Genomic DNA, 17,168 nt, shown 5'->3' with positions numbered 1-17,168 from the left:
GCAGAAATACAAACATCCATTAATAATGTTACCTTCACACATCATGCTTACAAGTATAAGGAGCTTTTACTTGCAGGATGATATTACTGAACTGACTAATCAGAGTATTTCTTAAATCAGCCCCCATAATTATTGTAAGGGGTGATTAGTAAGACGATTGGGGATAAGCCAAAATTGATTTCTCCATATGCAGGTTGAATAGGCTAAATAGCCAAAACGACATTAAGTTGTGTTGGCAGTTGCTTAGATTTTCTGTATTCATAAGTTTTAATTTGTAAAAAAAAATCCAATAAAACAAAACCAAACTTTGCTGCAAAGCAATGTGCAGAACACCAGCGGCAAGGAATCATAATGCTCATCTTAGCTAATGACACTGCAGGTGTTCAATAATATTCCTGAAATGATTAGCATATTACATTTGATTGCAGGAATAATTAAAATTGCTTATTATGTGTAACAAAAAAACCCCAAGACAGATCACTGAAGCATGGAAAAGTAGAGAGCACAACACCTATAAAATGCTGGACTTAATTGTTTCTTCCAACAACAGTGCAAAGGGCTAGATTGTCACATCCCTTACTCAGCAATGCAGGGTAGTATGAAGCACTAATACTCTCCCTTGCTTGCTGCTGAGCTTGTCACTCCACCTGTATGGCAGAGAGCAGGGTCTATTCATTTGATATTCCAGAGAGCAAATGTTAGGGAGAGCAGGAGGAGTTCTGACTCCATTCCCCAATCAGATTTGCTGGCCAGAGCAGCAAGCTAGATGCAGGGTGGCAAAAGGAATAAACTATTTCAGGAAAAGGAGAGAAGTCATTTCCTCTCTCCCTAAAGCAAGTGAGTAACAGACAAGGAACTGCGAGTCTCAGAGGAGGAGGAATTATGATTATCTGACCTACGTGCTGCCCCGCACTCAGGAAGATTGTAAAGTTACAATCTTGCCTAAGCATTCCAACATGATGACTGGCTCCATACATTCAGGGATGTGCAGGCCCTCTATGTGACTTGGAGGTAATCACAGTGACAAATAATTTCACCATCTGAATGTGGGAGTTCTGATTAAAAACTGTTAGCAATAACCTGTCCATCCTGTTCAGAATTACATCCTTTTGCCTTCAGATTATTTTTAAAATTACCCCTCTTAATTAATAACAGCGGTGGTGGTTCTGTGCTACTCACGACTCCTGCATTCCTTAGGAAATAACTAACCTTTTACATTGCCGTCACGCTATTTATTTCAGAACACTGATAATGTTTCATGATTCTGCTGGAGAGCCTTTGATAATAACACCACACTACTTCCCTCTCCATTCTTTTTAGCATCACATGTTTTGTTTGCAACCTTGTTAGGCCTCATGCTTTACAGAAAGCATTTTGATTCCCACGATGCTATGACACAAAGGCTACAACTACTCTTGGAGCTGGGAGAGCGATTCCCATGTACTCATGCTAGCTTTCATTGAGCTACTGTGCTAAAAACGGTAGTGTCGATGTAGTAGCATGGGCAGCCACTCCAAGTATGTACTCATGAGATGCAGGCAGATTATACTTAGAGTGCCACCTCTCGCTGCTGCCCAAGCTACTATAGCTATGCTACTATTTTCACCATGCTAGTTCAAGCAGAGCTAGCACAGGTATGTCTGCACAAGGTGAGAATCATGGCACCCTCTCCAAGTCAAAAAGCCTCTTCAGATACAGCATCCCACTTACTTCTTTGGAATTCTAATTTGCTATCTCTAAAATAACTTTGGCAAATAAAAGTACAAATGGTAAAAATGAAGATATAGAAAATCATTTATTTTCTTTTGGTGGGATAATAATAATATATGCATACAAAGGCTTCAATCAATACATGTGATGCTAAAAAGTTCTTGCCACCCAACAGCCTCTAGGTGCTTCACAAACTTTAATTAATTGGGGTAAAGTAGTAGTAGTATTAAAGATGTAAAAACAGTGGCACGGTATGATTTATAAGTGACTGAGGTTCTCACACAGAGTCAATGGAAGAGTCTACTCTTAATGAAAGGTGAACTGTCAGGTTGGAGGAAGGTTATTAGTGGATTTCCTCAGGGATCGGTTTTGGGGCCATTCTTATTTAACATTTTTACCTTGGCACAAAAAGTTAGAATATGCTAATAACATTTGCAGATGACACAGCGTTGGGAGGTATTGCCAATATGGAGGAGGACCAGAATATCATATACAAGAAGATTTGGACAACCTTGAAAACTGGAGTAATAGAAATGAGGTGAAATTTAATAGTGCAAAGTGCAAGGTCATGCATTTAGGGATTAACAACTAGAATTTTTGCTAGAAGCTGAGGACATATCAGTTGGAAGTGACAGAGGAGAAGAAAGACCTGGGTCATTTGCAGGTTTCAATTAGTGTAAATGGTGAATTACCTATAACTTGAAGTCTTTAAATCATGATTTGAGGACTTCGGTAACTTTGCCAGAGGTTAGGGGTCTATTACAGGAGTGGGTGGGTGAGGTTCTGTGGCCCACAATGTGCAGGTGGTCAGATTAGATGATCACTATGGTTCCTTCTGACCTTTAAATCTGAGTCAGGGATAGAATCCAGATCCTCCTGTAATCTACTACATTGCACTCTCTAAAATGGATGCACTTTCACTCAGAGTTCCATCCCACCCCTTCTGGGACTATGCTTGTCCTCCTCACTTGCAAAAATTGTATATTCTTTCTCTTTAAATGGAAAGTAGAAGTATATGCATATGAAGAAACAATTGAAATATATAATTCCAGCCAAGCTGTTTTATTCACAAAATGCTAGAACAACAACAAACCAGGATTAAAAAACACAAGTCTCTGCCAGTCCTATATAGTAATTCTCGTAAGACTTTAGGGATGCACTTGGAGAAGGCAAAACAATCTACTTCAGGTTACTTTGTTAATTATTGCATTCAACTATTAAGCTTTATGAATTTTAATGTTTTTATTAATTTTGTCCTCATGCATGGGAACAAATATGGTTGTAAGGGATTATCTACCATATTATGTTTGATTAAATGCTACCATAATCCCTTGTCTTTCACTTAAAAAAAAAAAAAAAAAAAAAACTGTATCCCCTCAGGCCCAGGGTGAGCAGGAATGGCTTCTGAGTCTGATATAACTATTAATGTTGGATCATACCTTACTCCTTGAATAGCCCCACTGAAGTCAAGTCAATGGGGCTACTTGTGGAATAAGGTATTAGAAGCTGGTTCATTGAAGTCAATGACATAATTCTCATAGCCTCTACCAAGAACAGCATGTCTTTTCTTGAATGAAGAATTTTATGTTAGTTTTCATACAAGCCAGACTTGCAGAAGTATCATAGAAATGTACCAGGCCAGGGACAAAATTTACTCACCTGACCTTTTAAAAATTATTTAATGATTTTTGGTATTTTAGTCATATATACAAAACAATAATTTGCTTGCTCTGGGCAAAACAAGTGAGTAGCATTTTTCAAAGCTCAGATAGACACAAGTAAAAGAAATAATATAGTTGGCCCTATCCTGTCCCTCATCCCACTCCCCCAGATTGTAAGAGTGGATGATCTCCAAGTGCAGGACACGCAGAGGGATTCCACACTGCCTAAGTGTTGTGGCAGCAGTCAACGGGTGAAGTCGTGGCGAGTGGGTCTGAGATTTTGCAGATTCGCTGACCAATCCTTGGTGTACTGGGAGCAAAGTGGCTGCTATTGCAACTTATGGGCTGAAAGAGCCTTTCAAGTGGTGCTCTGTGCACTAGCAGGGAAGGACCAAGGAGACCCCCCTTAAGCTGGCTTTGAGCAAGGGTCCAGGATTTGGCTCCTGAAAATAAAGCTAATCCTGAAATAAAATAAAGTGCAAATATTAAAGAAGAAAGAAATGAGAGTGAGAGAGGAAGATATAAAGAAAAAAATAAAACAAGGAGGAACAATGGCTACATAATATGCCACTATCTACTAGCTGGTCACATCACATATTTTCAAATACTAATAAGAGGAACTTGGCATAAGAAATAGTCACAATGAGAACATGACAAATAAGGCATAAATTACAAGACTAACTAAGATGAGAATACGAATCGTTAAAACTCTACAAAGGCAGACCAGATGTCTTCACATATATTAAGCTGTTCATTCCATTGACAGGAAATCCTTTCATAGAACCAGACATTCTCTACGATTACAATACAAGCTCACTATATATTCAACAGAGTTGCAGACTTCCACTCCTGAAGGGAGGGATTTGTACGGTGTCTGGCAATGCTAGAAGTAATAACACAGTACGGTGTTAATCTGACCATGTTTCCATTCTAACCTAAAACAAATAGCAGTGAATTCTGAGTGTTGTATTGATTCTGATGGCCTGATCCGCCACTATGCTATTCTAGTTTTATGGGAGTTAAAAGCCTCCTTATAACTTCCAACAAACAGACTTTAATTGGCACACAGACCCTCACCAGCTGGAGCAATATTCCATTTCTACCCCCTCTTCCAACATATTTCCAGTGGGCCATATTCTCATCTCACCTATACCTATACAAGGGCTCAGTCCTATTCCTACTGTAGCCAATAGGATCGTGTCCATTGACTTCAATGGAGTGGGTTTGGGACATAGATTTATACAGGTATAACTAAGATATGAATCCAGTTCTGAATGTCTCTCTAAAACCAGATTTACATTTGTGTAACTCCACTGACTTCAGTGGAGTTACTCCTCTCTTAGACCAATGTAAGTGAAGAGAATCAGGCCCAATACCTTTTAACCTAAGTTTCCTAGGGGTCTGGTTAAGTCAAAACAGGATTGCTACTGAATCAGTTATAAACCTTAGTTCTGAAGTGGATTTACTTCGGTTATGACTAGCTTCCGCAAAAGTGTATAAGAATTAAAGCTCAGCTTCTTTACAGAGAGAAAACACTAGAAAATCTAAGAAAAAACAAACGTAGGCCTTGTGGAACTCACCTTACAGGAACAAACAGAGCACCTATCTTCCTTCAGTGTCCACACCTGACCATTCCGCTTGAAGCCACCTTCGTGTGGACAGTCACCAGTGCAAGATGGTCCTGAGGGACACAGACAGTCAAAACCTCCCTCCAAGTTCACACAGGCTGAATCGTTCCAACAGGTGTGGGTCCTTAAGGCACATTCATCAATATCTGCAAAACACAGCCAGTTTATAGTGCTAATCTTGGTTTCAAGTGAGAAATTGTACCATGGAATTTGTTATTGAATAGATACTGTTTGTCTGTCTTGGTGGTACAAGAGTATGAAACATAGAATTTTACCTGTACCATATGCTTAATTGTAAAAGCTGACATTCCTACTGGGGCTAAATACCAATGACAAACTTCATCGGCCAGGCAAGGTGTAAAGTGATCTCCCAGTGATCAGGAGCAAGTGGACAATTAGAGTGACTCTGCAATTAGGCCACATTCTGTTCTAAGTTTTAGACTGAATTAGAAAGACACAATTCTTCATAAGCTCCGAGCATGACCTAAGCATCCCCCTACTAAAGGCAATCAATCACAGTCTTTACCCACTGAGGAGGAAGAGGAAGGGAATAAAAGGAAAGAAATCAAAGGTACTTTATATATAGAAAAGAAATCCTAGAGCTCCCAATCTGTACAAAGCCACATAGTAAAAGCAAGTTTGAGGAAGGCACCAGGGAATTTAGCATAAACAAAATCTGGAGAAAGCACCTATTTTTCATAGATGACTTTAAACTACCAAACCACTTAATGCTGGAGGAGAAGTGAAATATTGTATCCAATTGAAATTGCTGGGGACATGCTGATAGACAGAATGTAATTATTCCAAGTTGGAATGTGGCCAGGAGATCTCTTGGAGACAAGGCTATGAGATCTTTGAGTTAAGTGCAATCTGGAAAATAGGCATGTTTCTCCAGCAGATCTTTCGAGCTGTATTTAAGAAGATATGGACAGAATTTCCAGCTAAAATGCAATTGAATAGATTACCCCTGTTTTCATACTGTATATAACTGCCAAAAGCTTAACCACATTGCAGCACAAAGTTTTGGATTTAGATGAGATGAAGCATTTTATATACGTATACATATGAAATACATTTTACACACATGTAAATATGAAAATATGAATGGAAATAGATGATCAAATATTACACAGTGCTTTTTTCATCCTGAAGAATTCTAAAGCTCGTTTGTATAAAACTTTACATAACACACCGCAGAATCACTACACTTACCAGTTGAAGCAGCTACTTCTGGGCTGAAATATGGCAACTGTTTAATTTCATGCAGCACCACTACACAAGAGTTTAGGAAAAGAAGTGAATGATATAATATACATTTGAAACTGCTGAGGGGATTTATGTAAGTAACCTAACCTAATCTAGAATTTGGCCAGGATTATAGGGCTAATGAAGATACTTCTGTGGCAAGTACCATCTGATCTTTAATGATCTCCATAAATAGTCAGGACCCTGGTTTACATTTTATCCCAAAGAAGCATTTCTATAAGTATGGTATCCTCTCAAACACAAAGGGTACAGAGCTAGTTCTAACTCAGAAATTAGACTGTTAGCAACTCCATTACCAACAGTACTTCCTACATCAGCCTGGTTTTCTTTTGAGTAAAACCTTCCCCAGAGAGGAACGGTGATCTAGTGGTTAGGAAACTAGCCTAGGATTTGGCAGACTGGGTTCAATTGCCTGCCCTGCCACTGACTTCCTTTGTGACCTTGGGCAAGTCAGTTAGACCTTCTGGTCCCTATCTGTAAGTAGTCCTTTCCTACCTCATAGGGGTGTTGTGAAGATAAAAAAGGTGAAGCAGAGAGTGAGTCATGCCTCAGAGGGGTGTCTCTAAGGCTATGTCTACACTGGCAACTGAACGATAAAACTTTTGTTGTTCAGAGGTGTTAACCCTCACCCCACCCCCTGAAGGCAAAAGTTTTTCCGGTGACAAGTGCCAGTGTGAACAGTGCTCTGTTGGCTGGAGCTCTCTCCTGCCAACAATGCAAACACCGCTCTTTGGGGGTGGAAGTTTTTTGGTGGCAGGAGAGCCGACAAACCGCAGCTACACTGCACGATTTCTAGCGGCAGGGCTTTAGCGACATAACCATGTCACTAAAAGCTGTGTAGTGTAGACATAGCCTGGTATGGCAACACCCATTTTTTCATGTTCTCTGTGTGTGTGTATATATATATATATATATATATATATATATAAAAAAACTATCTTTCTACTATATTTTCCACTGAATGCATTCGATTTTAGCCCATGAAAGCTTAAGCTCAATAAATTTGTTAGTTTCTAAGGTGCAACAAGTTCCCCTGTTCTTCTTGCTCAGCAGTGTTCCTAATGGCACAATTCAGCCTTTAGACTTTCCTGGCACTGATTTATTTTGCTGCCTTATCTCTGACAAAGCAACTAGTTATAATTTGACTTTTTTGGGGGAGTATCTCCATGTACCCACCCTTACCTCCCTTAGTGTTCTCCCCAATCTTCATATAATAAAGGACACCACCTGGAAGAGCCACTACAGGTGATGAAAAGGGGCTTTATGAATGAAAAACAAATCTTGTGTCCCATTACTTCTCAGGTGACAGAGTACCAGGAAAAGAAAAAGACAAAAGGACAAGAAAAAAAAACAAAAACAAATTGTGACATAAATTGGGCCATGAATAAGCTGATACTGAATCAGTGATTTCAATGGAAGACAATAACCAATTAGCTACAATAAGTCTAAGAGCATTCTTGAAAAAACCTCTCTTCTACTTGTCTCTTCAGTGGTTGACCTTGTATTTTGTCTTGAAAACAAATGTGACATACTCTTTGCCTTTGGTGATTTCACATTTAATAGATGCAAGCATTGTCAATATTTTCTTCCCCACGATGTTAAGACCTCTCTGAATAGCATATAGATATATATACAATATGCAGCAGGATTAGAGTGCAGATTAGAAGAGTAGCTTTTACTGTTCAAAACTAAAAGGATTTCACAGATGAATATAGAGCCATATTGCCTACAGAGTTCCATGTAATTGCTTTACTTATGACACAGAAATCTAATTCTGCTTCCGTGCAATTTAACAGATTTATGGAAAGCCAGATGTTAGCAATTATGGAAACTGACATTATTCATATTCTCAGTACTACAGACCTGTTTGCACTGAACAAAGCCAACTTAATCTATTATATATATCCAAAAGGGAAGAAGTACCCTATTTACATATTGCAACTGTTGTTCTCTGCTAGTGCACACAAAGACGATTGCCCTACCAAGAGTTACCCAAACTAGCAAGCAGGCCATTCATGATAAAAGAACCAATCATGCAAAAGCCAAGCAACATATTTTCTACGCAAATCTCTAATCACTGCTCAGTTCATTTTTCTTTCTTAATGCAAATGATGGTTCCCTATTATTTTATTGCATTTATTATTTAAATATTTTAGTCATTAATCAAATATAAAAAGCTTAGAAGTTGCATCCATTCGATAGCTGAACTTTTAATAGAACTAATTTTCTCAGAACATCCCTGTGGCAGTTTTCTCTCTTTGCGGACTGTGTTTCTGAGCATCTGAATAAACCATCCACATTGCCAATAACTTCAGAAAAAAAAGTTTAAGCTTAATTTGATATTCTCTTTTTTGCACCACTGGATATTAAATTGTGAGGGTTTTGTAAACAAAAGGGCCTGATTCCAATCTCACTTATCTCAATAGAGCTATTCCATTATAAATGAGAGCAAATTGAATTACTCAGGTATAAATGAGTAACTGAATACATAGTAAAAGAACATGGAGAATCAATTTTAAAATAGGGAAGAAAATAATCCATATTTACCACTAAATGACCTCAAAGAGTGGCTTTGCTGGGATAGCCACAGGAAAGTGGACTGAATTCTCCATTATAATGAATTGGCTCTGCCTTGGATATTGCAGCAATTTAAAGTCATTTTATGATGTCCAAGTGATACTAGGGCTCAAATAATTTGTTGAGTGACAATGCTGTCAAAAAGTTAGCCCAATTTACAGTCCTAAATATTACAATATAGAACTTCAAGTATGTGAATTTGAAATTAAGTGATACAAATGATATCACAGATATATGAATATCATCTCCATCATTATCACAGAAATCCTAGCTTGACTCAAACTGAGAATATCTGATAAATGCCAACATATCACCACCCACTTGGTGAAACCAACTGCTATTTTCTCTGTTATCAGCCATAAAGGTTCTGGGAAGGGGATCAGTTAGAGTTGAGAACTCTTAATTATGCATGAGACATTGCTGTGCAAAAGCTACTCTTTTCCAGCCATAGCAGCTCTATGTGGTGGTACTGAAGGAAAAAATTGTTTGTTAATAAAGCTAGGCAGCTATGATTGAAGAGGCAGGTACTATATACAAAGCAACAAGCCTGCTTAGCCCCTTTCTGATTAGAACAACACTAGCAGTTATCTTCACTTCTTGGGACAAATTCATTGAGGGTCCACTGAAGGAAGTGAGATTAATTTAACTCCCATCTTTCTCCTCTGGATATGTCTAATTCATTTACAGAAAACACTTGAGGCCTGATTAAGCAGGGTCTCTCACAGATTTCAATGGGAGAACTAGTGGAGTAAGTTACTGCTCAATATGAGTAAGGGTGACACAATCACTGCTCCCCTCAACAAATGCACATAATGCCAAATTGAGGTAGCATGGGAATAGATCCTTTGGTGGCTTGCTTGCTTGCAATCTTTGTATTAGATTGTCCACAAGGACGCAACCTATGTTAAGGGGTGGCAAGAGTACTGCAGAGAACTAATGACCATCAGAAATGTCACCACCTTCTACTCCAAATGCAAGCCACGCTTCTTTGACCTTGCCTTCTCTAACTTAAACACATAGGAGCATTACTTTTAAAACAAATAAACTCCAACCAAAACAAAACAGTCCACTGTACACATAATTGTCCCTATGGGGAGAGGATGAGAGAGAGAGAATGAACCATGTGTGACAGATGTTTGTCACAGGGTTTCATGAATGTTTCTGAGGATACTATAGTGAGCAGGGCATATTAAGAACATATATAGATTAGGGAAGGATTCGTTTATCAAAAAATGCAATTTCCGCCAGCTTCCCTCTTCTTTTAATGCAGATGTAATTTGCTTCAGGTATTACAAAAGTTCCCATGGCCATTGTATTGTGGAAGGATGTGAACATCTAAAAGATAATAAGGTGGTAACAGTCAGCATGGATTTGTCAAGAACAAATCATGTCAAATTAACCTAATAGCTTTATTTGACCAGGTAACAAGCTTTGTGGATGGGGGAAGCAGTAGATGTGGTATATCTTGACTTTAGTAAGGCTTTTGATACTGTCTCCCATGACCTTCTCATACACAAACTAGGGAAATACAACCTAGATGAAGCTACTATAAGATGGGTGCATAACTGGTTAAAAAGCATTCCCAGAGAGTAGTTTTCAGTGGCTCACAGTCAAGATGGAAGGGTGTACCAAGTGAAGTCCCACTGGGATCAGTTCTGGGTCTGGTTCTGTTCAATATCTTCATCAATTATTTAGAAAATGGCATAGAGAATACAGTTATAAAGTTTGTGGATGATACCAAGCTGGGAGGAATTTCAAGTGCTTTAGAGGATAGGATTAAAATTCAAAATGATCTGGACAAACTAGAGAAATGATTAGAAGTAAACAGGATGAAATTCAACAAAGACAAATGCAAAGTACTCCACTTAGGAAGGAACAATCAATTGCACTCCTACAAAATGGGAAATGACTGTCTACGAAGGAGTACTACAGAAACAGATCTGGGGGTCATAGTAGATCACAAGCTAAATGAGAGTCAGCAGTGTAACACTGTTGCAAAAAAAGCAAACATCATTCTGGGCTGTATTAGCAAGAGTGTTGTAAGCAAGACATGAGATGTAATTCTTCTGCTCTACTCCATGCTGATTGGGCCTCAGCTGGAGTGTTATGTTCACTTCTGGGTGCCACGTTTGAGGAAAGATGTGGACAAATTGGAGAAAATCCAGGGAAGAGCAACAAAAATGATTAAATGTCTAGAAAATATGTATTATGAAAAAAATGGGTTTGTTTAGTCTGGAGAAGAGAAGACTGAGAGGGGACACGATAACAGTTTTCAAGTACATAAAAGGTTGTCACAAGGAGGAGGGAGAAAATTTATTCTCCTTAACCTCTGAAGATAGGACAAGAAGCAATGGGCTTAAACTGCAGCAAGGGCAGTTTAGGTTGGACATTTGGAAAATCTTCCTGTTAGGGTAGTTAAGCATGGGAATAAATTACCTTGGGAGGTTGTAGAATATCCATCATTGGATATTTTTAAGAGCACATTAGACAAACACTTGTCAGGGATGGTCTAGATAATACTTAGTCCTGCCATGAGTGCAGGAGACTGGATGACCTCTCAAGGTCCCTTCCAGTCCTACGATTCTATGAATATACACACCAACACAAGTTCATTAGCTTGTTTTCATTGAAATATTAAATTGATCCCTTGCCACCAAACTTCAATTTTAATTTTTTTCTATAGCATCTTGCAATGTGTGCATGTGAGTAGCGCAATACGGTACTCTGATATCATGATAAACTGTTGCAGAAAAAAAAACCTACTAGAGTCCTAATTTCAACTTCTATAGTCCATTAAGCCACTAAAATATAATCTGATGTAACAAATGTATGTACAAGTTAAAGCTGAACACTGTTCTGACCAAATTATTTTTCACAAGAAATTTGTCACTTTAGGACTTTATTTTCTATTCTTTTAAATCAAAATTAATGGAAGGTGCTTGTGGTTTAAAAGGGAATGACAAAAAAGAACCATTTTTACTCAGAAAAACTTTTTATCACTTTTATACATAAAGGCCTAACAGCCTATTAAAAGAACAGTGTCAACTATGTTAGGTTCAGAATATAGGTTTTGCTTTAAAAATTCCTTCTACAAATCCAGAGATGACTAAAAGTGCTTACTTAAAAATCAATCTAAGGGCAGGGTCTACCTGCAGCAGATATGGACTCCGATATTACAAGCATGAATAAATTAAGTTGGTACAACAGATGAGAGCAAGGACAATACTGTAAGTTCTAAAGGTTTTCCTTGGATATCTCTTCGGCTTATTGTTTTTGTATCTGGTTCAAACCCACCCATCTAACAGTAAAGAAGTGACAGAAGAGCAATTCATTATGTGGGAGGATTTTCAAAAGCAATCTTTTGCAGAGAGAGCTTTTTTTCTTCTTTTGTTTTCAAATCTACACACTGGCTAAGAGACAATGCTTGTTGCATGCTATACATTAGAGCTATATTAATCAAATTTCAAACCTTGGATTTGAAGCATTCTTGCACCCAGAATATGCTAAATTCTGACAAACATGAGTTGAGCTGTCTCTTAGAGCCGGAAAGCCAGTGATTCTGCCTGTTCCCTAGATGGTCTCCCTCATTTTAACACAAGCCATCCAATCGCTACAGCAAGGCCTGGCTCACACACCTCTTTAAGATTAAAATGACAGAATCCTGCAGTGTTCTGGTACAGTGAGTAGGTGCATTGGGCTTTCCTAGGAGGTTGGAATTTATTCTGCTCAAACATGCAAGGGACCTGCTACAGGGGTTGCGTTGCTTCCAATGCTTGCAAAACAAATTGCAAGAGTGAGTCTCTGAACCACTTCAGGAAGTGAGTGTTTCAGGCTGTGAGCAGCATTTTACGTACAGAGAATTGGGTAAAGATTAACCTGTATGGACTGGACTAATATATTTTTATCTGTCTCCACTAGACAGGTGTATGTGGCCTGACAGGCATATGTTTCATTTAGTATAAGATCACCAGGATACAGTGTTGTCCTTGATTCACATTTCCGTGTTTTGGTGGTGGTAACAACAGAGGTTGCTATTAAGAAATCAACATTTACATACACTTGCCAGACAGCAGCATCTGATAGGTACTTAGGATAGGGAAATAGTGAAAGATCTCAAATACTTGTGTGTGGTAACCAGTAAATGGCAAAACACACACAATATATCACATGAACATTCTTAACTCTCTGAATGGCCTTTCCATTAGTAAAGACCAGAAAGTAGAAGGTTTCCTACTTGTATAACTGCAGGATTTTTGATTGGGGAAATAAAACAGCCCATCTGCTTTGATTTCCACAATGAACTCTGAAAACAACACACAAAAGCAGCCATCATTTGCCCTGAACATGATATTATATGCCTTTTACAATACCATGCACATACTGGAACTAAAAATAAACTCTGCAATTCTGAGCTCCTTGCTGGTAGCCACCATTTTGTTAAAGTGACATCATTTGTGAGAATATTAGGATGGAAACATATTCCATTTTAATACTGACTTGGGTTGAACTCTTAAGCTACCCTGTAAAATCCAGACATAGCAGAAATTATGGATTTCTTCTGTGTTTGTGGATCAGAAGACAGATAACCCACTCAAGAGATGGCTCAGCTCCATGGCCATCTGTCTACTACCATGAGAGAGGGGACAGCAGAATAGAGAGCCCACACAGAGCAGATCCATAACTGCAAATCCCCAAAAGGAGGTTTAAGCAGCAACAAGCAATCTCCACTACTTCCCAATATTTAGCAGTAGCACTGGCTGCGCACCAGGTACTGTCTGTTGGGGCTGAGGAATCCTTCCTTCTGCACTGTGAATTTTGAGTGAACTTTAGTAAAGAAAAATTCTTGGGCTACACTCTGTTCTCCAGGATTTGGCCCTCAGTGTTGCATCCAACACTGTTTATTCAACAGACTACTATTACTAGTGATGTAATAGGCATCACAGAAACTTGTGGAATGATGATAATCAATGGGACATGGAAATACCAGTAAAAAATATACAGGACTGATAGAGTAGGTCACGCAGATGGAGTGGCACTATACGTGAAAGAAAGTATAGTGTCAAATATAGTAAAAATCTTAAATGAATCAAACAGTACTATAAAATCTCTATGGATAGAAATTCCATGCTTGAATAAGAGTATAGCAATAGGAATATACAACCAACCACCTGACCAGAATGGTGATGGTGACTGTGAAATACCACAGGGAAAAATCTGGGAGATTAGAGATGCTAAACCTCCCCCCCACGAGAAAACCCAATAATAAGGGAGGATTTACAACTATGCCCATGTTGAATAGGTACATGTCACGTCAGGATGGGATGCAGATATAACATTTCTAGACACCAGTAATGACTACTTCATGGAACAGCTATTCCTGGAACTCACAATAGAAGAAGCAATATTGATTTAGTCCTAAATGGAGCAAGGATCTGCTCCAATATTCACCAAGAGATTAATAAAGCTGAACTGGTTGGGAATAGTGACTGTAATTAAATTTAACATCCTTGTACGGGGAAAATACAAAATAAACCTACCAGAGTAGTAGTTAATTTCAAAAAGGGAAACTACACAATAAATGTGGAACAGTCATGAGAAGTGCCTGCATGCTGCATCGAATTATTTTAAAAACCATAATAGAGGCTCAAACTAATGGTATTCCCCAAATAAAAACTAAACAATAAGAGCAGCAAAAAAATGCCATGATGGCTAAACCACCACATAAAAGAGGCAGTTAGTGGCAAAAGGCATCCTTAAAAAATTGGAAGTCAAATCCTAGTGAGGAAAATAGAAAGGAGCATAAACTCTGCCAAGAAAAGTATAATTAGGCCAAAAAAGAATTTGAAGAGCAACTAGCAAAAGACACAAAAACTAACAGCAAGAAATAGTTACGTACATGAGAAGCAGGAAGCCTGCAAATCCATCAGTGGGGCTATTAGATGATAAAAGTGCTAAAGGGGCACTCAAGGAAGACAAGGCCATTGGGGAGAAGCTAAATGAATTCTTTGCATCAGTCTTCATTGCAGGGAATGTGAGGTTCCCACACCTGATACACCTGATATTTTTAGGTGGTAAATCTGAGGATCTGTCCCAGACTGACGTGTCGATAGAGGTGGTTTTGGAATATACTGATACACCTCTACCTCGATATAACGCTGTCCTCGGGAGCCCAAAAATCTTACCGTGTTATAGGTGAAACCGCGTTATATTGAACTTGCTTTGATCCACCAGAGTGCGCAGCCCGCCCCGCCCCCGGAGCACTGCTTTACTGCGTTATATCTGAATTTGTGTTATATCGGGTCACGTTATATTGAGGTAGAGGTGTAAATTAAACAGTAATAAGATGATAGTCCCACATGATATCAACATAAGAATTCTGAAGGAACTGAGATATGAAATTGTAGCACTACTAACCATGGTATGTAGCTTATTGCTTAAATCAGCCCCTGTATCAGATAACTAAAGGATAGCTAATGTAATGCAGATTTTAAAAAAAGGTTACAGAGGTGTTCCTGGCAATTACAGGCAGGTAAGCCTAACTTCAATACCTGGTAAATCGGTTGACACTATAGTAAAGAACAGAATTATCACACACAGAGATGAACATGATATGCTGGGAAAGAGTAAACATAGCTTTTGTAATGAGAAATCATGCCTCATCATCTATTAGAATTCTTTGAAGGGATTAAACATGTGGACAAGGGTGATACCATGGATATAGCATACTTGGACTTTCAGAAAGCTTTTGACAATGTCCCACATCAAAGGCTCTTAAGTGAAATAATCAGATATGGGATAAGAGGGAAGGTTCTTTCATGGATCAGCAATTAGTTAAAAGTTAGGAAACAAAGGGTAGGAATAAATGGCCAGTTTTTAAAGTACAGAGCAGTAAATAGCATGGTCCCCAAAGATCTGCATGGGGACCTGTGATGTTCAACATATTCATAAATTATGTGAAAAAGGGGATGAACAATGAGGTGGCAAACTTTGCAGATGATATGTTACTCAAGATAGTTAAGTCCAAAGCTGACTGTGAAGAGCCAAAAAGGAATCTCACAAATCTTATTGACTGGAAAAGAAAATGACAGATGAAATTCAATGTTCAGAAATGCAAAGTAATGCACACCTTGGAAAACATAATCCCAAGTATACATATAAAATGGTGGGGGTCTAAATTAGCTGTTACCACTCAAGAAAGATCTTGGAGCCATCGTGGATAGTTTTCTGAAAACATCTGCTCAGTGTGCAGAGGCAGTCAAAAAAGCTAACCATGTTTTCAAACATTAGGATAATAAGACAGAAAATATCATAATGCCATTATATAAATTAATGAAATACCCACATCTTGAATACTTCATGCAATTTTGGTTGCCCCATCTCAAAAAAGATTAGAATTGGAAACAGTACAGAGAAGGGCAAAAAACAAACAAACAAACAAATAAACAAACAAACCAAGAATGATGAGGGGTATGGAACTGCTTCCATATGAGGAAAGATTAAAAAGATTGGGACTGCTCACTTTAGAAAAGATAACTAAGGGGGGATTATGATAGAAGTCTATAAAATCATGAATGGTTTGGAAGAAGTGAGTAGGGAGTTTTTATTTACCCCTTCACATAACGCAAGAACTAGGAGTCATCCGATGAAATTAACAGGCAGCAGGTTTAAAACAAACATAAGGAAGTACTTCTTCACACAACGCACGATCAACCTGTGGAACTTGTTACTAACAGATATTGCGGAAGCCAAAAATATACCTGGGTTCAAAAAAGAATAGGTCCATCAATGATTATTAGTTAAGATGATCAGGGATGCAATCTCATGGTATGGTTGTCCCTCAATCTCTGACTGCCAGAAACTGACATTAGGGGATGGATTACGCAATAATTGCCCTCTTCTGGTCATTCCCTCTGAAGCATCTGATACTTGCCACTGTTGGAAGACAGAATACTGAACTAGATGGACCTTGAGTCTGACCCTGTATGGCCATTTGTAGATTCTTATGTTCTTAGACTAATCACAAAATATTTAAACACTGGGCCAAATTCATCCTTGGAGTAACTCCACTGTGATTTTGGCCCACAATTTCTCATGCACATGGGACTGTAAAGCAAAGACAGTTGCTATGCAGATGAAACCTCTCTCATCTAGAATAAACAGCTCAATGACTGGCCTTGACTCTAAATACTTTATCATGGAAATAAACTTTATAAAGAGGTTCAAATCAGTGTTCAGGTAACATGGCTATAGTTTATCTTCAGCTGGAATGTGCTTGTAACATCCATGTTTCATTCATAGTATAATAATATTTTTTAAAAGAATTTAA

At 38.4% G+C, this 17,168-nt stretch overlaps 1 protein-coding gene across 3 annotated transcripts in view; it reads right to left on the bottom strand.

The window, feature by feature from the left end:
• NELL1 (neural EGFL like 1) overlaps nucleotides 1–17,168 on the bottom strand; it is a 438,513-nt gene that overhangs the window by 16,109 nt on the left and 405,236 nt on the right. For all 3 annotated transcript variants that reach the window (XM_034769800.1, XM_034769799.1, XM_034769797.1), the window contains one exon: nucleotides 4,952–5,145. In XM_034769800.1, the coding sequence (XP_034625691.1) occupies nucleotides 4,952–5,145 (194 nt within the window). The remainder of the gene's footprint in view (nucleotides 1–4,951; nucleotides 5,146–17,168) is intronic.

This window comes from Trachemys scripta, chromosome 4 (genome assembly GCF_013100865.1).
Source record: "Trachemys scripta elegans isolate TJP31775 chromosome 4, CAS_Tse_1.0, whole genome shotgun sequence".
NCBI classification, from domain to species: domain Eukaryota; kingdom Metazoa; phylum Chordata; order Testudines; family Emydidae; genus Trachemys; species Trachemys scripta.
Note: the sequence above shows the minus strand (reverse complement) of the source record. Positions and strands in the feature narration are given on the sequence as shown.